This window comes from Aplidium turbinatum, chromosome 8 (genome assembly GCF_918807975.1).
Source record: "Aplidium turbinatum chromosome 8, kaAplTurb1.1, whole genome shotgun sequence".
NCBI lineage: Eukaryota > Metazoa > Chordata > Ascidiacea > Aplousobranchia > Polyclinidae > Aplidium > Aplidium turbinatum.
Genome location: NC_137479.1, coordinates 20001153 through 20025077, shown reverse-complemented (window position 1 = coordinate 20025077; position 23925 = coordinate 20001153). Strand labels below are relative to the sequence as shown.

The following is a 23925-nucleotide window of genomic DNA, read 5'->3' as shown; positions in this document are numbered from 1 at the left end:
GGGAAAAGGCTTAGTATAAAAAAATCGATGCATTTCAGCAACCTGTAGTGCTGCAAGGGTAGCACCAATGAGTGTTGTACTCAATTCGGCTGCAATCATTTGTCTTTGTTCAAGAAGCATGTCAAATGTTAGCCTACAATTTTGGTTAGAAAAATCTTGAAAGCTGTCAGTGCAATTATTAAAAAAAACATAAACTGCAGTGATAGACCATTTTCGTAGAAAATCATTAGCAATCTATCCAGCAAAGTCCGTTCTTTTCATATTGATTCAACGTCTGCAGACCTTGTATCGATATGAAAAAGACGAATTTTGCGAGTTGTGATGTGGTCACGATTGTTGTTCCAATTTCTTTTGAAATAGTGAAATTTAAATTTCGCTACCAGGATTGTTGAAAGCGAGCCAATACTGCCATTATTTCAAACGTTTGCATCAATAACTATGAGACGCTTTTAGTACTCAAGCCTGCAAATCGTGTAAAATCAAAACCGCAGCAAGCATTGTAGCTATTATACCAGTTACTGCAGACAGTAGACCTGCTCAGCCCACAGAGATGTTTTTCTGATATAAATAATAATGCTACAGGCTGCGTCTAATTTTCCTAGAAACGATTTGTTGTTGGCAGTCTAAATACGTTAAATACCAGATTTAGTTTTCCGATTAACTTATTAATTGACAAAATAGAAAAAAAAAACATTTCAGTAGCAGTAGCTATCATAATTGACAATCTGCTCAGAAGAGGGTTTGATATAGTATTATAGTTGGTAGGTCATTTTATGCATAGTCGAGTGGTGAGAGCCCTGGAACGGCACTCGAAAGGGCGCCGGTTCGACACCGCTCAAGAGCATGCTGCTGTGTCTTTAGCAGGACACTTAAAAAGGCATGCCTTAAGGTGGACACGAAGATTGGCTGCCTTGCCTTCCCGTCCACTTAATCTAAATCTTCAACCATCGGGCGTAAGCCTGGATACGACAAACAAACAAACAATCAAAAAGTACATTTCTTACGTATGCCTACTTTCGTTGAAAGATTTGTTGCTACTTTCGTTGGTTTTAGTCCTTTTTGACCTTGTCCTCAAAACATTTCAGGCTCCACCTGTGACAAGCATTATTTCCACCAAGTGCAATGCTTATCTTTCTATGGCACACGAATTATATATGCACAGTTTTTTATACGCGGTTTACTAATTGAATTGTTGTAAGCCTATATGCTTTGATGAAAACATTCAGTCTACGGTATTAGCGAAAAGTGCTGCTATGCAGTGTCTTGCTTTACTAAATCCTTTAGTTTAGCTCGTCTACTTTCGAGCGACTACGTCATGTTGATGAGACACAAAAGTGTGAACGGGCAGTGCATGGCTTGTTGTTTTGGATTTATTGTACGGGTGGTTAGTTCGTTGGTCACTGAAGTTCATTCAAGACCCGGATTTTGCCTTGGTAGATTGTTGTGGTAGACCGAGTGTTGTTTACTGTACTGAAGGCCCTAGTAGATCAAGGGTCTCAAACACGCGGCCCACAGTCATATAGGTATGTGCGCATGCGGTCTGCGAGGAATTTTGGTGCTGTCCACGATGCATTTTTAAACTTTGAAATAATACAGTAGAGAGTTTTTTCTATTGATTTAGAAAGATAAAATGCACTCTAAAAATGCTTAAATATCTGAAAAATGTCTATTCCTTCACGCGACTTTTTAGTGCTACTGTCGCTCCATTTTATTGCGAAAAAGTCACCAGACAGCAAAATCCGGCATTTTTACATTGATTTTACGTCTGCAGACGTTGTATCAATGTAAAAATGAGGAATTTTGCTGTTTGTTACATCACAATCACACTGCGTATTCATTTATTATGTCCTTGACCTTATCGCAATTTAGTAACCTTGGTTGGTATTTGCTGAAGTCGCTTCTTTTAAAGCGTTTTCTGCGCTTTTGTGTTTTGAAGGTTGATTGCAAGACTTTTACTCTCTAAGTCCGTCGTTTCGTTTGCATTCTTTTTTTTTGCGTTTGTACAGTGTTTTTCCTTCTCTTTGTTCTTACTACTTTTTCTTGCGATCTGTTAATACCTTTTTTATTGAGTTTTACCTGTGTTATTTTGTTTATTGACTTCTTATTGTGTATTGCGACCCTCTGGTTAATTTACAAGTATTCATTTGGCTCTCAGAGTATCCGCATGTTTAACGTGCTACTATTACCGACCACCGCCCTTCTTGTTCTCGTGAAAATAAGACAATCGATGTGAGCCTTCGTATCCCCTTCTTTAGAATTTTGATATCCTTGAAATGACCTTTTACTCCCTTTGGCAGACGAAACATGATGCAGTTGTTCAAATATCAAATATGTGCTTTAGCGCCACATTCGCTGTAAGAGGAATTCATTTTCCACTGGTAGCCTACTTGGTTAAACAAAAAAGTTGACAACCGTTCGTACAAGGTTGAAGGACACTTACAATCGTCTAGTCAAAGAAATGCCGGTGGGGCAGGGTATCAACGTCAAAAATGACGAATGGTTGCTTTTAGTCATTTCGCTTTTCATTTAAGATCTGCCAAACTGGAGACAAAGGTATCTTGTTTATGAGCTCTATTAAGTAAAAGTTTAGCGGTTAAAACAAGTGCTTTGGTTTCAGGTCACAGCTGCCCCAAACGAAAAATTCAGTGAAATATGCCAATATACAAGCAAACGGTTTGATATTCCTACTTGTTTCATACTTACAACAGTTTGAATGTAAACACTTGAATTTGCATCATGCATTTCCAATCAATTGCAAATAAACTGCTGTAATTGCGACTAGGCAAGTCAATAAATTGAATACAGTGTTATGTCTTCACCCACCATGCCTACCAAGCGTTTGCCACACCCAGTGTTATGTTTCCTTTGCGTTCTAACTACTAACATGTTTAGGTGAAACTTGTTCTGTATCCTTATGTCAGCATCATGCGATTCTGTTGCATTTTATTCTTTTTTATGCTGGGCCTCTGCTATGGCAATCGGTTAAAAAAGTCTTTTACGGTGGTAAACCCTGTGGACTTAATGTATGCCACTTCAATCAATGTCGAACCTATAGATGAAGAAATTATTTCTACTGCTGAGGAATTGCCTCATCTACTGTACAAATCCAATTTTCACTTTGATGATTTTTTCAACGATTCGTGTGTTCTGGGAATGAGAAAGTATGTAGAAAATCTGGAAGACGGAGACGTGTACACGCTAAAAAGTAAGCTCTGTTACAAACATCAATCTGTTACTATGTACTTGTTGATTTTTTAGAGTAGTCTGTCTACAGTTAATGTGTTACTTTACAGCAGACTACGCAAAGGAAATTTAAGACATGCACTTTGTAAAATCTTTGTGCGGTAATTTGTAATACATTCTTAAAAATTGCATTGAGAAAATTGGTAAGCTAATAAAAAGTTTAAGTTAAGTTCACCGTTACACATACAAGTAGATTACTTTACCAGTGTAATCGCTTCGACAACCATAATTTCGAAAATCTTTGCTGCAGGACTAAAGTATTAAGTTAAAGAATAAATTAAAGTAAATGCCATATACAATAGGCCACCTTATGCCTCTGCAGTACCACTAAAATGTAGTCAATATTCCATAAAATACGCAAAATCTATAACGAAAATTTGAAAGTTAAATTACGGTATTAAGCATACTAATTCATTGTATTTTATGCTTTTCAGTGCTTGATTCTTGGGGAAAGCCAGAAAGCGGAATATTTGAGGGAAACCTGGAATGGCCCGGATCTTACCATGAATGCGTCAACGCCAAGACTTCGACATTTCACGGAAAATATTGTTTTGTGTCGGTTGGGAAAATTATTGAAAAGGTAAAAGTTTTAATAAAGTAGACTGATATATTTTAGCCTCTGTTTTGGTTTGTCGAACGGGAGGTGAGTTTATTACACCCTGGGTAGAGGTGAGCGGTGTTTTTAAACAACTACAGTAGCTTAAGCCGGGAGTTGAACCAAGATTAAATGATTGGAAAGCGAGCGCTTTATCCGCTGCGCCATTCCTTCTTCAGTATTATATACAAATAAAAAGTTTTAGGTGAGGTTTAAGCTGTTTTGTACCTGCTCATTCTCAGCATCTCGACCTCAGAGCATCTCGACATCAAGCATCTCGACATCAGCATCTCAGACTTAAACTCTTTTTGTAAATTTCAGTGCAAGTATGCAAAGTATTGTTTGTATCTCGACGTCTAATGTCTAGTTGCAATAGTTTTGCGTTGTAAGGTTATATTTATGACGTTATACGGATAATAGTTTGAAGTCCGATCAATAATTATGGTGCCACATGTTATTGGAGCCCTTTGTTTAATTTTGTTTTAGAACCCATTTGAACCTTTTACACAAGTTAGTGTACGTCTGGGAGGATGCTTTCCGAGTGTTTGCTCAAACACCAACATATCTTCTATTTTATCTTTTATCAACACAAACCTGACTTTGGATTGCCCGACTCAGTACGCAAACTGGAAATCGAAAGACATCGCAGCGTTGTAAGTTGAAAATCTCCACTTGCAAACCATTAACTAAAGCTAATCATTGGGAATGAACCAGAGCTGCATTTTTTTTTTGATTAGCGTTGAGTTTGCAGTTCTGGAAAAGATAAAACGTAGTCTGTAGGCCAATTATAATCTGCCTTTGCCTACCCTAGTCATGGCTGACCCAAACTTTTTCAATGCAAATACCTTACTTAAATTTGCTTGATACGTACTTCAATTTCTTTAATCACCAATTCTATTTTGACCATGTCTGTATCTGTATTTAACATCTATATCGAAAGGTTTATCCCAAACTTTCGTGATCGTCTATTGTGTTGGACATGCTCCACTCACCAGAGGATCCAGATGGGAGCACTTGTTTTCGCTTTTCTCCTCTTCTTTCAACAAATAAACGAATAAACAGCAAATAAACAATTTTTGGAATGAGAAGGCAGGCATGTTTTTGTTGACTTTAGGGCGCTCACTAAGGTTAAGTTAACCGAACTGATGGCAGAAGGGTGGGCGTGTTTTCTGTAAGTAGCGTGAGGATGAGGTAAGATGAGCAGATTTTTACTTAGGTCGCTATACAAAAAAACGATTTGTTTCGGAAATTTTTAAAAGGGTTTACTTGAAGTACTAGTGAATCAGCTACATTTTAGATTGAGTTTGGTCACCTTGTGATTTATATATTGTCTTCTATTGATATTTATATGCGTGTTGCTCAACTTACCCCGACATAAATTGTATGGGGTAATATGAGAAATGACCTGGGGTGAGTTGAGCAACTCTAATAAGTTGAAGCATTCCCCTGTCAGCTTGTTTGTATAATTGCGAGGCATTATGCTTTAAAACACAACATTGTTTTTTTTATCCAATATCAAACTAAGAAAACACAAATTTAACAGTTTAAACATTATAAGTAAGCTAAGGCTATTTCTTTTAGGATAAGTTGAGCAACTTTTCGAAGATATTTCAACTAGCATTGCACACTTTACCCCGTAATGATTTTTGCGACAAAATTAAAAATATTTAAACACTACAAGACTAACTAATCTGAGCTTTTTATTGAATATCCTCACATTTTATAAATACCAATACAAAAAAACAGATTTGATTTGTATGGTGTAACAATAAAATTATTTAGTTTTGGTGTCGACATAGACAATGTAATTGCGTGCCATTGCAAAATATAATTCTCGTTGGACATAACAAATCTATTGATTGAAGTGGCAATATGGGTGATATATTCAGAACACAGAAAAAATATTCCGCCGAATTGTTGTTTTCAAAAGCAGGGGTTGCTCATCTTATCCCATTGCACACTTTACCTCAAAGTCTCCCCTAGGCCTAGTGGATTTTGTTATATGCCCCTCAAAAATGGAAAAAAAAAAACTTTTTTAAAATTAAACACAGTGAGGAAAAATAGAGATCTAGAATAGAAATTGTTTTTCTGCATTTGACATGTTTTGTTTATATGGGCTTTAACGAAATGATAATAAAAATAAACCAAAAAGATGAAATTGTCCAGAAAAAGCATAGAAAAGCCATAAAATGCGCAGAAAGCGTATCTTAAAAGACAGTCTTTATGGTTTATGATAAATTGTGAGTACTTAACAATTACAAAAATGATATTTTGTAAGGTAATTTAAAACTTGTAAGTTAGGTTTGGTTTAAGGTTAAGTTTAGGTTAATGGTTAAAGGTAAGGTTAAAGTTAAGTTTAAATTAAGTTTGGTAGTATTTAAGCACTTAATTGGACCATGTCTTTTTCCTACATTTGAATGAGGTTAACCGTAGACTTTAAGTTTCCTTGTCGGCGATTCGATGTTCAATTCTGTTGTTTCCGTTAAAAAGGTAAAGGTGGTCCCATACTTGATTCAAGTGTCAGATATGAGAAGATAAGGTTCTCATTGTACTAAGCCTTCGGCACTAATGAGAGTAGGATGGCCAGTACCGTTCTCTCGGCCGCCTTTCCTGCAGCAATTACGTCCACCCAATTTATTGCACCTTAGATAGGCTAGAGGTGAGCGGTGTTTTCAACTAGCTGAAGTTGGGAGTTGAAACAGGTTTGCATAATTGGAAAGCCAACGCCTTATCCGTTGTGCCATCCCACCGGAGTCGAACCATGTTTCCATTATTTACTATTTTTAACAACAAATATCCGCTGCTGAATCTGCGCATATTTAGGCACCGTGCTAACCTAATTTTCTAGTTATAAATTTTCGCGTAGCTTTTGTGTATTACCTACACTGCAAAGATAAGTTTCCGACAGATGCTGAAATTTGCTGCAATTGCAATAATTTATTTATATGGAATGACGACGTATTAACATGCGTACATCATTTTTAGAGTTGTCTGTTGTGTGCTGCTCGCGTTGGTTTTGTTGGCAAGCGTATATGAGTCGACCGTGACCTTCAGATCGAAAGGAGATTCAATTTACCAAATTGCATCGCAACCAAGTAAGAATATAATTTTCTAAATAACTTAGGCCTACTGTTAGTATAGTGGTTTGCAGCGGTTTACTTTCACTTTACAGCAGAAAAAGGTAAATCAATAGTGATAAGAACTTCTCCAAATTTTGTAAATATTATTACTCATAAACAAATTTTCGTAAGAGTAGGAACAAACTTGAGGTTGACCATGGCTATATGGTTGGACCAATCTTTGTGACCACCTTCAGGCATGCCATTAAGTGTCTTACCAAAGACTCAGCCGCATAATCTTGAGCGGTGTCGAACGTCGTTCCAGGGCTTTCACCACTCGGCAATGCAGCCGACATTTGCTGGTCAAATCGCTTTATACACTGAGGCAAAGGAATTTAGTAACAAAACGAAGTAAAATTTGAATTGCACTGTATTTAATCATAACATCTTACTAATACAACATCTTTAGCGTATTTATAGAATCCTGCAAACTGTAAAAAATTTACATTGTCACACTAACACTTAACTTCTTAGTTATGCGATTATTATGAAACAACTACAGGTAGCCCACTGTATTTGTCGACAAGCTGATTAGAACATTCGATTGTAGAAAATCTTTCGTATTTTTAAAATCTAATCACCTTTTTAAGTGCAGAACGTGCATAGGGAGAGACATACGCATTTAATGTTCTGTTTTTTCTAGAAACTTCCGACAGTTTTAGTTTATTGACTTCAAAAGATGTTTACAAGGTTTTGTATGAATAACACTAAAAAAAAATCTCACAAAAAAACTTTTGTTGTGAAACGTTTAAGACAGTTCACGAAATGCTTTTGATGTAGGCTATATCTAAGCCTTGTTCAATCATGATTAAAATTAATGAAACCTTGTTTTGCTTTAGGTAAAATTTCTCGAGCAATCATATCGTTTTCAATTATCTCAAACAGTCGAAAACTTTTTAAAATGAAAAGTAAGCAAACAGACATCCACTGTCTGCATGGGATGCGCTTCATCAGCATCACTTGGGTCATCCTTGGACATTCTTTGCTACTTCTTTTCAATTCATCAGGTGAGTTTGTGAGGTTTGTCTATTTAAAATATTGTGAGCTTGTAGGAGTAGGCCTAAACTTCAACTAAAATTCAACTAAAGCCAACAGATATCTTGATTTTAGACAACTTTATGTTCCACTAGTAGTGTATTATAGGCTAAATACCATGAACATGGCTTTCGAAGAATTAAATATTATATGGGTGTAACTTGATGAAATTCTCAACACCACATCTTATGAGTAATTTCACTTCAGGCAAAACATGAATGTCGAGTATTTGACTGAACTGTAGTTTAAAGTCCAATTAAAATTTAGAGTTAAGTGTTTAATTATAAAGCAACTTATGCAACGTTTTTATATCTCTATTGCAGACAACCCTACAACAGTGTTCAAGTATATTTTCGAGCATTGGGAGGTTCAAGGCATAATCAATGGTGGATTTTCTGTGGACACATTCTTTTTCTTAAGCGGCTTGCTTATTGCTTATCTGACCTATCCTCAGTTCGTCAACAATAACGGGAAAGTCAATGTTCTGAAAATGTACTTCAATCGTTACATGAGGTAGGACACACACTACGCAAAGTAGTTTAAAAAAATATGGTTTTATAAGGTCATTGGGCCTGTTGGGTTAGACTTACTCTCAAAAACTGATAAATAACAAATGCAGCCTTTTTGAAGTGTAAATAAATAAACAGCTTACAGAGCTTTCTTTCTAATTTGCAAGCATTGGACTGAAATCCGTGTTCATCGATCTTTTGGTTATCCGGTCCAACATGAAATATACATAGCGACCTTTGCTTTTAGTTTATAGGGATAGAGATCATAGATTAAACTTAGCGTTAACTTAAAATGAACAGCCAGTACAGGTCATAGCTTGGGCCATGGCCACCTGGAGATGCGGCCTGATTTGTCACATTTTGCAGATTTTGATTACAGCTACTGCTAGTGCTTGACTGACATATTTTGAGATGTTTTTATTTTTTGAGGTTTCCTAATGACAAAAAACTTTTTTGTTGCCTTGGGAAAGCAGTAGCAAATGAGAAAAAGTAAGTTGAAAAACGCAAAATCAGACTGTTATTTAAAATTAACAGTCTGACTAAAATTTACAAAATCAAATTTTCTTTGTTTTTCAACGTGTGAGGATGTTAAAACCTATTGTGTCATCTGGGGAAAAGAATAAAGAAAGCGTAAAAATCTAATTTTTAGAAAAAATTACTTAAACGTTCGCCCAAAGTTAGAAAAACCTGTAAATTTCTGCAAAATGTGACAAATCAGGCCGTATCTTTAGGTGGCCATGCTTGGGCTTTCTCGTACTTCCCTTTTTGCGCTCATTCTATATGCATTAATCACTCTATTTGACTGCGAAAGTTCGTTAGTTTTCAAATTTATTACAGTAATTACCAAATATCTTTACAGGAAGTGCATTAATTACAACGAATCAATGTTTATACTTACAGACTGACACCTTCGTATGCCTTCATTCTGTTTTTCTCTGTCACACTTTATCTTAAACTTGGGGATGGTCCTCTTTGGCCCCAGTTCGGAGATTATCAGGTGGAGCAATGTGGGAAATACTGGTATACAAATCTTCTATATGTCAATAATCTTTACCCCGCCAACCAAATAGAGGAGGTGAGTTGTGTTGATCGAGTTTTGGTCTGTTCTTCATGTTCATCTGAACGTGATAGCATTTTGACGAGACACGCGGAATGACGAAAAAGTGGGTTTTGTTTAATTAATTTTCATTGTGATACCGTCCATCACCGTGTCTTAATCTACTTTGAGCGTTTTTGTGACAATAAAATTACTAGTCTTTACTGTAAAACGTTGTAATGCGTATAAGTTAGGATGGGCTAATTATGAAAAAATACGTCTACCTGAGCATGTCCTGCAGTTGATATGAGTAACCGAGATGATTATATCGCTGTAAAGTTAAAAAATATTGAAATAAGTTTGTTGTTGGTGTATATGAAATTATATTTTTGAGACATTTATTGTCCTTCTAAACATTTGCGCAACAACAATAGCTACAGTTTTTATAAATGCTAGTTGACACGCAGCTTAATAAAGTAGCCTAAGTCTTTGTGCTCAAACTGAGCAACCGTGTAATTATACAATTCAATTTTATTTAAGGTTAAACAGTTTAGGGTGTGAAGTAACCTACTGAACGAATTTCCTAACTTTGTTACTTCGTGTAACCCGGTGAACATAGCAACAACAGTGCACTGTGAAACTTAACCATAGTAATGATGATTTGGTTAAAACATTTTGTGTCTCGCTTGAGAGCAATTTTCAATTTCGGCTACCGGTACATGTTGTGCTTTCGCCTAATATTTTTTAATAAGTTATTGAAAAATTTACGTAAGTTATTTGTTTCAGTGTTACGTGGTTAGCTGGTATCTTGCTAATGACTTCCAATTTTACTTGCTGGCTCCAATGTTCTTGTACATACTCTACAGGTAAGAAATGGCTATACAAATAATATTGGAAGTTGGAACATTCACAGTGCATGTATGTAACTATGAACGGTTAAATTAGAAGGTCCTGCATTGCGAAATAACGAATAGGCTAGCTCTTGCAAAACGTTATATCATGGGGTATATTGAGGCTACTACTATTTATAGCGTAGCCGAGTGGTGAGAACGTCTGCGCGACGTTCGAAAAGACGTGGGTTCGACACCGCTCCAGAGCACGCGGCTGTGTCTCGGCGAAAGACACTTAATGGCAAGCCAAAATAAGGGGAGCAGCTGACTCGAAGACTATATGTCACTTCGTTGCTTCCTGTCGTCTGTTGTATCGCATCTGTGATCGCAGTGTACTGTATGTTATCGCAATGGGCGCAAATAAAAGCATTATTATTATTATTATTATTATAGAAGTTGAGTAATTCATTAGAAATCCAAGCAGATGTTTGTGTTCGTAATGGATGTTTTCGTACCACGTGTGAAATAACATGACATGACGTAAAACAACATGGAATTTGGCGTTTGGTGTCCAGCAGGAATGAATCAAAAAATTGGTCTGTTAAACGTACGTCTTGCAATGTTGGTTGACAAGTTCAAACACAGTGATCAATATCGGAGCCAGTACTATTAGTACGTGATCTGCTGTATTTTCACCCCATCGAGAGTTGAAACTTAATCTCCAGACTTGAAAACGGACGTTCTAAGCAGGTAACCAACTCATAATTTACTGTCCTTAAGAATCCATTTTTTTCCGAAATTCTGGGATGGATTAGCTTTTTCCGGTTTTCCGATATTCTTTTAAAACCGGGAGTTCGGAAAGCCTTGTGACAGTGCAGTGGGTAAGCTGCGACTTTGCAGCAATAACCTTCCACCTTGCTTTCTTCCTGGCTACTTTGATACTTTTGTATGATTTTGCTTTTTAACGCAGAAAATCAAATAACCGTTTCTCCTTTTCAAGCGAGGTACTAGCTGCACGAGCACAGACGAGTTATCAAGACATTATGTCTGCTCAGATCTATATCTCTGCTTTTTGCAACTTTTAAAGAACATACAAAAGGCTTCAACTTACAAAAAAAGTTTTCACACAGTAGTAAATAAACAAAGCATTTATTGGCAAGTATACGAGATTGTTGTTAATAAGCGGACTTTAACCTGTTGACCACAAAATGAAAATTGTGGCTATCTGAAGATAAACCTACACCTGGTTCCTAACATTTTTCTGACTTCTGAAAACTCACATTTTCTCGTCTGTTACTGCCTGAAGTAAGTAAGATGACAGAAGTAGATAAGGTAAGATGAGTGACAACATTTCCAGGAAGTAAAAAATACAAAAAATGATGTTTAGCTTTCAGAAAGACTATTAGCCACTTGCTGAAAATGTTACGGTGACAGTCTGACCGAAGTCACCAGTCACACCTCCTCATCTTGTACTTTCCTACCGGTGGTATAAACTGTTTACTTTTAGAAAATTGCAGTCAGACTGTTGGAGTTTGCAGCATGTGGCAAATCAAGCAGCATCTTCATGTAGCAATGATGATAGCAAACGCGATTCTTGTCAAACATATACTCCTCAATTTTTTTAAGGAGTACAAGCGAAGAGAGCGATTTTCCATGTACACCTGTGAGGCTGTGACACGCTTGTGGCGTTCCACAAACAGATTATTATTATCTATGTTTTCAGATCTCGTAAGGCTGGATTGAGCGTTTTGTCGTTGATTGTAGTCTTCAGCATGGCTATCACTGGAGCCTTCACCAACATCACGAATCAACAGCCTACTGGAGAAATATTTGGCTTGATATCTGCGTGAGTGTATAAACACTTTTTTTTATTGTAGATATAACTCATCTATTGTATTTTATTTTTATATAAAATCGTAGTTACTGAAGAACCTATAGCAGACGTGTCGTTACCAAAAGTTTAAATCAAAAGATAAACGCAGCCAGCAAATCAATCTATTTTACAGTATTTTACGTCTGCAGACGCTGAATCAATGTACAAAAAGGCTAATTTTCCAGCTAGAAAAATGTTTTTGAGTCGTTGCACACTCAACAAGCAAGCATCAGCTACGGAAGTCATTTCAGTCGGCACTGAATAATGCCTAACAAAAACAAACAACAAACAACTTGATACCATAACAAAAAATAAATTCGTTTTTATTTATGTCGGTTTATCTATATTTTGCTAGAAATCGATTTCATTTTAAGAGATCGTTTTCAGTCATGCTTGTGCAAATGCAATCTTAAAATCAAAACGCAGTTGGCTCAGTGGCACATTCGGTTGCGCCAGACTTTGTGCACGAAGAAATCGCAAAACTGAGCACAGGTTATTGTGCTAAGTGCAAATACGCAGACAGAACTCGTGTTCTACTGAACAACTTTTATTACCACTAAGCAGAGCCATGTGAGTACCATCTCGCCCCCTTCCCCCCGAAATCCACTAGTGTAGGGTTGTAAAGGGGTGGAAAGTTTCCGGGAATTTTGAAAACTTTCCTGGAAACTTTCCGGGAATTTTGAAGGACCCGGGAATATTGGGTATTTTCATTTGGCATTTATTATGTTTAAAACATTTGTTAAATATTTCATCAATTAGAAAAAATATCAAAAACCTACCTTAAGCATTTTTTATTTTCTTTAATTATTATAAACACTAATTTGGTGTTGATTAAGAGTGAGGCTTATGCATTTATAATTAATAATTATGCATACTTTTTCAATATTTAAAAAAATACTGATCATATTTGGGAACACTCACACCAGCAAGATCCGCAATAGGCTCACAAATGAAAGGGTGGAAAAACTAGTATCTGTCAGGTCAAACTTGACATTGTTTGAGCCATGTGAAGACAAGTCAACTCAAACTGAAGTTGACTCTGAAGTCGATGGCGCTGCCAGAGCAGTCATTAGTACATCATCTGAAGAAGCCGAGCAGGAGGAGATGCTAACCGGCAGCAACGAACAACGACTTTATAACTGACCCAGTATTGTTTTTCTTTGTAAAAAAAACAGATTGGTAATGATTCATTTTTGGAGTTATTAAACTAAACCATGTGTTTGTATGTTCTTAAGTGTTTTAGTTAGGCTATACATACATAGTATTTTTATTCTAAACAGTATAAGGCCATTATTTTCCTGTTTCAAAATCAAATTAAGATTGTTTTTAAAGTTTCCGAAAATTCCCGCTAATTCCCAAAATTTCCATGGAAAGTTTCAGCTCTGAAAATTCCCGGGAATTTTGCAACCCTACACTAGTGGGACCCTGGGTTGTTTTTTTTTTCGGACATTTATCGGTCATTGACCGATTTTTTAGCAAAATGTCCGAAAAAAAATATATAGTCAATTGACTATGACCAAAAATGACTAAAAATGACCGAAATAAATAAAAAATGACCGAATTTTTTCAAGTCGTTTCGGACAAATGACCGAAAAGTCTCAGCGAAAAAAAACAAAAACAGGTGAGACCTGGGACCGTATGTTTAGTGATTACTTTTAAAAATAGAACCAGAAAGCGTTTAGGCCGGCAAACACTTTCAATGTGGGAAAAAATTACATTCATTATTTTAGCAAAGAGTAAACAACTTTCAAGATTTTGTAAAAAAAAGTTAATAGGCTATGTTATGCCGACAATGCGGATGGAGATCTTAAAAAAAATTGGGAAAAGACAACGTAAAATTTAAAACATAAATGAACATATAAATGCTAAACATAATGTCCAAATAAATGAAGCGGAAAGGGGTGTGGAGGCTTGCCCCTAGAAAATTTTGACAAATACAATCTTGTTTTGTTCACTTTTTATTCATTCTTAGGAGCAATATTTTTTTTACAAGTTGCACACTTTGTATGTAACCAAATTCATCAAATTAAAATTGGATTGTGGTAGAAATTTTTGTTTAAAAGTTAAGTTAGCCTACTATTTCAAAAAAATTTATTCACAACCACAGAAGGATTTAATAGTTTATTTCTTGAAAGTTTGTGTAGCCCAGTATGTTGCAGCCTTTCAGCAGGCTTGAACTTCGAAAACTTTACCTGGGGTGTCCTTACCTTCACAAAAACCATTTTCACTTTATAACCCATCTCGATTCACATTGACGTTTATCAATTTAAAATTAACTAGGTTATTTGAGTGAGCATGTTTACTTCCTTATTTGCTTACAGTCCTTACTTATTTGCTGTGTATATGGATGATCTATCGACTGTGTTAAGCAAAACCAAGGCAGGCTGTTACATAGGTAATACACTTGTTAATCATCTCATGTTTGCTGATGATATTTGTTGTATTTCTCCAAGTGTTCATGGTCTGCAGAGTATCTTGAATGTATGTGAAGATTATGCGCTTTCTAACGATGTCATTTTTAACTGCAAAAAGTCATTTGCTATGTACTTCCAAACCAAACACTTAAAGTTAAATTTGAATCCAATTGTACGGCTCAATGGAAGTGAGATCAAATTCGTAGACAGTGTCAAATATTTGGGTGTTTTTCTTGACACGGCAATGTGTGACGACAAGGATATAAATCGCCAAGTGCGATCAATCTACTGTTCTGCCAACAAATTAAAATCAAAATTTTACAAGTGCTCCAGTGATATTAAAAATGTTCTATTCCGTTCTTATTGTACTCCAATGTATGCATGTCATCTGTGGGAAAATTATCATCAACGTGACATTAATCGTCTGCGTGTTGCCTTCAATAATGCGTTTAGAATTATACACAATTTGCCTAAACACTATAGCGTACGTGAACATCAAGTCTTGTGTAACATCATAACATTTGATGCATTACTTCGTAAATATGTTTTTTCTTTTGTTGGAAGATGCGAAGTATCGTCTAACTCGGTTGTTGCCTCCCTGATGAAGTCTGATTGCCATCGTATATCAAATTACCGTCTTCATTATAATAATTCTATGTATGCTATTATCTAGTTTTGATGGCTGCCATGTCATCTGATTGTTTTTATCGTTCTCAATACTTTCAGTTCTTCTAACTTGTAACGCTACCGTACCATTGTCTGTAAACTTGTAACAGTAGATAGGCCTAGCCTATTTATTGAGATTTTGTGCATTTGCAGTTTGTGTATTATTTTGTTATTTTTTTATGTTATTTCGTTATTGTTGTTCGTTATTTGTGCATTTGCAGTTTGTGTATTATTTTGTTGTTTTGTTTTGGATATGGACAGCTTTGTCTGATGCAAATAAATTATTATTAACTTCGAAATGTTGCATCATTTGGTTAGTTTTTTTTTAGAAGAAAATTTACAAAAATGTAAAAAAAGGTAAAATGACAAGCCGAAAAACCCTGCACGAACTAAATATGAGACCCCTAGTTAGAGGTTGGCCCTCAGTCGGGCAGTTGGAAAGCAGTAAATACGGCCTTGCTTGATTTAATTAGCTATTGATTATCGAGCTTCTGTAGTATTTATTTTTTATTTTTTAAACAGTCGAAAAACATGAGATAAATTAAAATGTGTGGGCCCTTAATCAGCCGTGGGCCTTCCCGGTGGGAGGATATGGAGGGCGGTTAACACGGCCCTGGCACTGAGCATACACAAAAAAATAAGTATGGGCACTGGGCAGCGTTATTTTAAAGCAGGTGTTAAGTGAGTCTGCTGGATGCAACAAATTATCAATTTCTTTTCGTGAATAATTTTATTTTCTTGCGCATTCTAACTCGTTTCGCTTTTTTGCGAGTTTGAAAGGAAGGTATAACGCATAAAAATCTCTAAATGCAAGAAACACCATACAATTGAACGGGTGTTCTTGCGTCATGTTGGTCGAAAGTTTGTGACACTTAATTGTGCTCAAAACAAAACAGTTTCAAAAACTTATTGAACCACATGTTGTTTCGAAGCTAAAATTGTTTTTATTTCTTTTGGAATTAATTTTTTTAGGAAAGAAGTGTCACATTGAAGTTTTAGATTGAAGTTTTTCGAAAACAATAGCGTATCTTACAAATCAATACGTTGAGACAAAATTGCTGTAATACTAATAGTCTAAATCTGTTTTTTGTTTCAGTTATGTAAGCACTGGAAATATCTCACAAGTGAAACCTTCAACATTTGGTGATCCCAGCAATTTTTACACATACGACATTTACGCAAAACCATGGTGCAGGATCGGCGCATACGCAATAGGAATGATGACTGGGTACTTTCTACATAAATTTAAAGGAGAACAAATCAAAATATCCAAGGTGCTGTTTGTGTGATACTGACATGCTGGTGTAGTGGACTGTAGACCGACTGTGTGTCCTGTGCATGTTTACGTTTAAACCTTTGTGTGTCAATGTACAGAGGTTGAGATTATTATACTGAATTGTAAACGACAAGTATATAATATCACAAAACTTTGGTAGACCTCATAACTACTGTACTCTGGCACCTTGTGTGCTTTCATACAATCATTCATGTTGGTTAGTAGTTCTGTTGGAGTTATGTAGGCTACAGCAGTGCTTCCCAACCGGTGGGTCGCGACCCATTGGTGGGTCGCAAAGCTATTTCAGGTGGGTCACAAAGCATTTCTAAATGCTACTGAATGTTAATTTTTTGTTTAAATACCGACATTACTATGGATCTCACAAGCCGCAGTTTGGTCTTGAACAGTACTGCGCCTTCGCCATCGCTACTCTTATCTTCACTTCATTTGCTACGTTCCATTTTCATGAATCGTGCACCCTGTTTTCTAGTAGATCGGGAAATTATTGCATTATCATTACGTAACAATTATGCAACAATGTAACAAGGAGTGTATTCCTAGTATTTTGTTTGGGAGGGGCTCTATTATCACCTAGCTGTGTTGTTATAGAGTCTACTCTAGACAAAGTATGTACAGTATAAATAATCGGTGTAGGTTAGCTAACAATCTTTACCTTTTTCTAAAAGAAACACTGTTCAGTTTGTTTTTATTTCCGAACATCATATCGAAAAATAACCCATGCTAAAACATAGCTTGAAGTACAAAAAAAGGTGGAAGCAGCAAAACGTGAAAACGTGGTTGAATCCGAAATAAAATTATAAGTTTAAAATTTGACTTGGTTGCTGCACTGCAATCTCCTTTGCCTTTTCTTTACTGCGTAGGCTTACACTTGAAACTCGCTTTGCATGAACTAATTCTAATCTCTTAATTCAATTGTACTTATTACAAATTGACTGTAGGAAAATGAGGAAATGCATTTCTTAAAATGAGCGTTTGTGTTTGCAGATTTGCGAGTAAGAACCAATAAGCTGCCCATGTAACAGTTACCCACTAAAATCTCATTTAGTTGTTAACGAACAGTTTAAACAACTCCAAATACAGCAAAAACATATTCCAAATTGGTGCAAACGAGATTATACAAAACAAATAGCCTGCCAGGTCTGTGGCTTTATGGGCTAAGGTATAAGCACCATGACAATCTTTGATTTTAGCCAGCAAACAGTTTTTACACAGATCTGAGTTTATTCAATGTGAGCAGCTTAGAGTGCTTAACCTGAATATCCACAGCCGATCGATGAGTCCGCAACCACTTCTGAGTTGCCGCAGTGCCATTCCGTAAATGAGGAGGTGGTCGATTGATGCTGATGAACAACAATACTGAAACAAGTGATTTGGTCAGCCGTGATCGTAGCGGTGTGATGACCAAGTTTATTTGCAAAAATCTACGTTCGGCTTCAGCAGAACTTATAGCAATCACGTTTAGTACTACGTTCTTGAGCAACTTTATCGTATCTGGTATATGGCAAGTATTGTCAACGTACAATCGAAAATCGGAAATAAGATTGGTGACATGAAATCTTTCTTCTATTTCCCGTAATATCTGCTCCCCTTCTTGCCATGGAACTTCGATTGCAGCAGGGCATAACTCTGGTACAATAATTTCCAAGCTCTTCACAGAATTTTCATTGTTGGTGTCCACCATCCTGCTTCCAATGTTGTCAACTGAAGCTTGAATAAACCGATTACGCCCAAAAGCAGGATAGTCTCTACGTCGAGCTTTGAATTGGTCCAACGTTATGCCTTTAAAGGAGTAGTTTTTTATACTTCCAGGACTCAAGTTAGTAACTTCATCAAACGAATACTTTCCTTTTTGAGCAGCTTTTCGTATTTAAAATAGAGAATTAACAGTCCATTTGACGTGACGATTGGCTACTGCGAAGTTGATATTCCCAGTCTGGAGAGTTTCTGACAAAAGCGATAATTGCCGAAGACAATCTTTTAAAAGTGCCAGATCTTCTATGAATTTCTTGGTGGTCATTTTGATGCAGAGACCTCTGAACAAGGCCCGATCTGTTTCTCTAATATTCTTCCTTTCTGCGAGGGTTGTGAAGTGTTTATACAATGCTGGAAAACTATTCCACAGAGCATTGATACTACGATGTGAGGACGCAACACAACGCACACTGAAAATTTTACCCATTTTCTTAAATTTTAGGGCACATGGGTGGGAAAGGCTATTCAATGCAAGAGTCACGTCACTCGCAGACATCTAGAAGAATGTCAAGAGCCACAAAATTTGTTATGTCATTCTTTGTTGCCCCATTTACAAAACGCTTGATTTACTATACATGTAGGCTAGATTGCATGATAAAATTAAGCTAACTATATGGGATCTAATCATGGAAAACGGCGATTGCTACCAACTTAATATGTTCGTGTATTTTTGCAGTTTTGTAGTAAGAAAGCTGTTAAAGTATTACTTGTTCAGTCGATAAGTTGTTGTTCAGCCATAAGAGCTGAAAAGTGGAACCTTGAACGAGCCCCCCCCCCCTACATCAAGCCTTTTCATATTTTGGTTGGTTGAGCCCCCCGAGCCTCCCCAGGAATGCAACCCTGGTTGTGTCGCATTAACTATTTCAGTACGTACCCTAGTAGTAAAGATGCCATAATAAAGATGTCATATCTCATTGTGTGTCACACAATAAAACTTGCATTAAGTGGGTCGCGAACTGAAAAAGGTTGGGAAGCACTGGACTACAGTTTGTTGATCATCACACAACAGACTGTATAGCATGGGATGGGATGGGATGGAATGGAATGGAAAATGGAATGGAATGGAAGACAAATTTTGGGATGGAAGATGGAAAATGTCAAGGATGGAAAGGAATGGAAGATCTTGATGATGGGATGAAAGACAATATTCCATCATTCCACCCCAATTCCTCATTAACTTTCTAACGCTTTATCAAGACATGCAAAATATTACGTTGCTTGCTGAAATAATTCGAACGGTACGTTCAAACAATAATTCAAACGGTACGCAATTCTTAGGAAAATACTGCTGTTCAATTTTTAGCTTAAATTTAGCCTATGGTTTTTAGGTTTATTTGTGGCATATTCAACGCGGAAATCACAAAATGTGAAGATGGAAGAAATTTCTGAGATGGAATGGATGATGGAATGAAAGATTTCTAAGATGGAATGGAAGAAAATATCAGGATGGAAGATGGAAAAAACGTCTTCTATTCCACCCCATACCCCGCTGTATAGTGCACAGTGATACTACCCAAATGAAAATGATAACAATCAAGCAATTATTCACGCCAATGTGAATTGTTATAAGAAACAATAAAAAAAGTAGAAGGATAAGCTGCATAAGAAAAACAAGCAAATATTGCTGGTTCATTGCTTCAAGTTTGCTGAGCCTCAAAGACGTTCGTTTAAGCCAAGGCGCCAACATTTTTCAAAGTAAAACAGCATCGCTCAATTTTATTCGTTGGAAATCAAGCGGCTTTAATGGACGAATTTAATGAAATGATTGCGACTCAGCTAAAACTTGATGCGAATAAAAAAGTTCATAAACTTATCACACGAAAACCTTAACTGCTCCCAGAAAGTCTGTGTGAAATTGTGCCTCAACATAGTTGAGTGTCAAACAGCGAATAGATGTGGGCAAATGCAGCTTGTGCGCATGGTGGCGACAGGGCGCAGATTGCGTACGTATACTGTGCAGTGTGCACTGTGCGTGTGCAGGCTACCATGACTGTGCAGTGTGCACTCGCAAACTTTTGAAAAACTAACAGTGTTTTTTTGTCGTCTGCATTTCAGCTTCTGGGGCCGAAAGCCTCATCTTCTTACCACTACATATCGGTGTCCGACGTTTTTTTCGTAAACAGTTGTTCGTAAATTTAATTCTTTGTAAAACAATGTTCATAAAGCATTTCTTCGTGCATGCAATTGAGAATTGATGTATACCAACAAATACTTTACGAAGAATTGTTTTACGGATTTAATTTTACCAACAACTGCATACGAACAATTGTTTTACGAACAACTGTTTACGAACAATTGTTTTACGGACAATTGTTTACGAACAATTTACCTATAACCCTATACACTATAACCCAATGGCTTTTAGAGAGCAGCCAGTCTTTAGTCTCATCACCCGACAGCCAACTCTTTGGCTGATTGAAGTAGCCAGGTGCTGCTGTGGTGTTTTACATAGACAAAGTTTAGGTTTATAAAGCTTCATGTAAACTGAAATTTTTTAATTTTGATTAGGCTTACATGTTTCAATCAAAAAAATGTTAAACTTTGTGGTGCTGTTTAGTTTCATATGTCTGTAAATAAAACCCTGTTGCGTAGTAAGCTATGTTAAATTACAGAAAGTAAAAGCAAATGAATAGCTGTGAAGCTTAACAGAAAGATGTAGTGGTTTTATACATCGCAACCTTTTAGGTAACTGTGGCCATCTTGTGGATCCTTTCAACGGCTGTGGCCTGCTCTGTATTGTATGGCTTGTATCCTTCTATTTCAAGAAGTCAACCTTTACCGATCAATGTGTCTGCCTTTTACAATGCTGTTTCGAGGCCATTGTGGTGTGCTTGCATAGCCTGGGTTACAATTGCATGTGTTCACGGATACGGAGGTAAGTAAGCTAGTCAAGCTGCTCAAGCATCAACGTTTTTTATCACACCCAGGCGAGTGCACGGTAGTGAAAGACGTAGCTTAAGCGGATGGGATGGCAAAATAAAATAATTTTCGTATTCACTTTTAGGCATGTCATTAAAATCTTCCTAAAAATAAAAGCGTGTGCTTTCGGGCAGTGTAGAACCGACGCTCTTCCGAGAGTCCGCAGAACTTCTCATCACCCGGCTACGAAGCTGGTAGTGATGCAACAGACTAAGCTGATGATGTATGTTGACGCAGTAGTGTACATAATATTGCAATCACGCATAGGCTCCTATGTATGGATGGTTTGTTTTGTAACAGCATACAATAAGAACATTCTCTGAATTGTTTGTTTAGTGAGGTGAAGCTAAATTAAAATGTAACATTTATCTCCTTCACTGGTTTTGAAATTAGAATTTGAAATTTATAAAGCACTATTCGTAAAGCGGTTTGTTCCAAACCGTAGTATTGAAGCAAACCCCACCTCATCTAGGATAAGTGCTTCCACGACGTGATTAAATTTGTAAATGGACTACTATTTGGTATAAATTAATTGAACAAGGAAACAAGCCATTAGGCCTAGTTCAATGTATGGAATAGAGCGACATACAATCGAAACAATTTGCTTTCATTTGCAGCCTTTGATTTTCATTTTTGATGGAATATATGATTCTGTTTGTAAACAGTGACATTTCCTTTATTGTACAGGCCCAGTAAATGCTATTCTGAGTTGGAAAGGATTTATACCTTTCAGTCGACTGACCTATGGTTGCTATTTGCTTCATCCTCTCGTCATCTGGTGGCTAATTGCATCCAGCGAGAAGTTGCTTCACTTTAGTGTACAGACCTACATGTTCGTTTATATCAGTAAGTTTATGAAAGAAAATGATTCACCTGTCTAAATAGGTAACACCGACGCTGCATAGCAATAATTGATCATTGTTTTGTTTTTACCGTTAAATTTTAATTGGAAAGATGCCTTAGCCTATATGGGTGTATGTTGCTTTTTTAATCTTTTTTTTTTATTCAGAATTTTTGATTGGAACTATGTTCTAGTTGAACATAATTTTCACTGAAAATGAATCTGCAAAAGTTTGTAACCTACAATAAAGCATAATAGGTCTATTAAACTTTAACATATTCTTAAATTTTAGGCTCGTTGGTTGTTACTATATTGACGGCTTATGCTGTAGCAATGGTGGTTGAGTTTCCATTTGTGGAGCTAATCAACATTTGGAAACACAACGAGAAGAAAAACGTTACATTTGAAACCTTAAGCAATGAAGCGACAGATGATGAGAACAACGAAGATGATTCAGTCTCCGAGGATAGTTCCTCTTCGCCAACTCAAGTACACGAGGCCGTCGAAACGCACCAAGTGAACATGTGAGATGACATGTTGTCTTCGATCGGTGGTACGGACTTCGAGGCTTGTAGCAGACTATTTTTCTAATGTTTGAAAAACAAATTTTAACAACTAATATTTTGTTTTGTGCGTAACATTTTCTCCATGTCAAACAGACGAGCAGTTTTCAAGTGACAAAAGTGCTATCCATTTTATAACTCTAAGGAATTAGTTTAAAATGTTGGCACAAACTATTATCAAAGATTGTGGAAGACGGCACAGAATTATATAATGCAAAAACAAACAAATATAAATTCAAAATAAAGCCTCGGAGAAAAGTCAAAAATCTTATCTTGCCCTTATGGTCACTTTTTATTTCATCCCCAACAAATATTTTCCCTCAGACTAAACTTTAACTTCAAAATAAATGTATAGCTACATTTGTTTTGCCGACTAATGTTTGTGCCATTCCTGCTGCGTCGTGTTGTCATTGCACCATCACATTTTGCCTCTGAGAAAGGATTGTACTTTGTTGTCGCTCTGACATTCATCAAGAAAATGTGATTCTAGATAAGAAAATTTTATTAAGATGAACATGCAAATTTTTTACGAAGTTCTATTCAATTCATATAACTTCTATTCTGTTAACTTAGAAATTTGGCGAAATACTGTAGCTACGCTAATATTCTTGTTTTTTATAAATGGTAAATTCACAAACCAAAAAAAGTAGGCTAAGTTGGCCAGGAAATCTGTTTATCTGCTAAGCGTCTGAGATAAAGTTAGAAAAGAAACATCGCGATTTATCATTAATTTGCTATGATTTATATTTTAAAATTTGTATTGGGAAAGCTATTTCGTTTACGGTATCTTTTCTAATTCATATCATAGATTTGGCGGTAAGTAATAGTACTGAACCTGAGGCTTGTGTAATTTTGCCAAACTAACAGCTCACTGCTTACGCTATAGCTATCCATCGTGTGTTTCCGTTTTCAAAAGGTGATGTAGCTTTTATGCCAGACAATGCATTAAACTAACTTGTGCAGTAAATGCACGCTTTGCAGTGAAGAGTGTGGAATTTTTACGCTAGCTCACGATAGGAACCAGCTTATATCAAGATATCAATCCTAGCTTTTGTACACAGCAACATTTCATCCTTTCCACGCTTACGCCTGGAGTTCAAAATCGATATTCAATGGCTTAGGTCTTAGGTTACACCTCACAAAATTGATAGCCTACGTTTTTTGTTCTGCACAAGCTAAACTTTGTAACCTGGCTCTTCATCGGATCCGATCAAGGAGCCACTAGCACTTCTT

The 23925-nt window shown here is 36.5% G+C and overlaps 1 protein-coding gene across 1 annotated transcript; it reads left to right on the top strand.

The window, feature by feature from the left end:
- Positions 1–2897: 2897 nt before the first annotated feature.
- Positions 2898–23672, top strand: LOC145775820 (nose resistant to fluoxetine protein 6-like). The gene is made up of 13 exons (XM_082587196.1): positions 2898–3205; positions 3678–3823; positions 4325–4491; positions 6824–6933; positions 7797–7964; positions 8316–8505; positions 9402–9576; positions 10324–10403; positions 12091–12213; positions 16417–16594; positions 21055–21244; positions 21976–22134; positions 22422–23672. Exons 1-13 carry the CDS (start codon positions 2926–2928, stop codon positions 22655–22657), a joined length of 2202 nt encoding a protein of 733 aa, XP_082443322.1. The 5' UTR covers positions 2898–2925; the 3' UTR covers positions 22658–23672.
- Positions 23673–23925: the final 253 nt, after the last annotated feature.

What these genes read in the sequence shown, in the direction of transcription:
- LOC145775820 (XM_082587196.1), top strand. Translation starts at nt 2,926, where the DNA reads ATGCGATTCTGTTGCATTTTATTCTTTTTTATGCTGGGCCTCTGCTAT. An exon ending in ATATTTGGCTTGATATCTGC is followed by an intron (nt 12,214 to 16,416) that starts GTGAGTGTATAA and finishes TTTTTGTTTCAG; the next exon opens with TTATGTAAGCACTGGAAATA. An exon ending in AACAAATCAAAATATCCAAG is followed by an intron (nt 16,595 to 21,054) that starts GTGCTGTTTGTG and finishes GCAACCTTTTAG; the next exon opens with GTAACTGTGGCCATCTTGTG.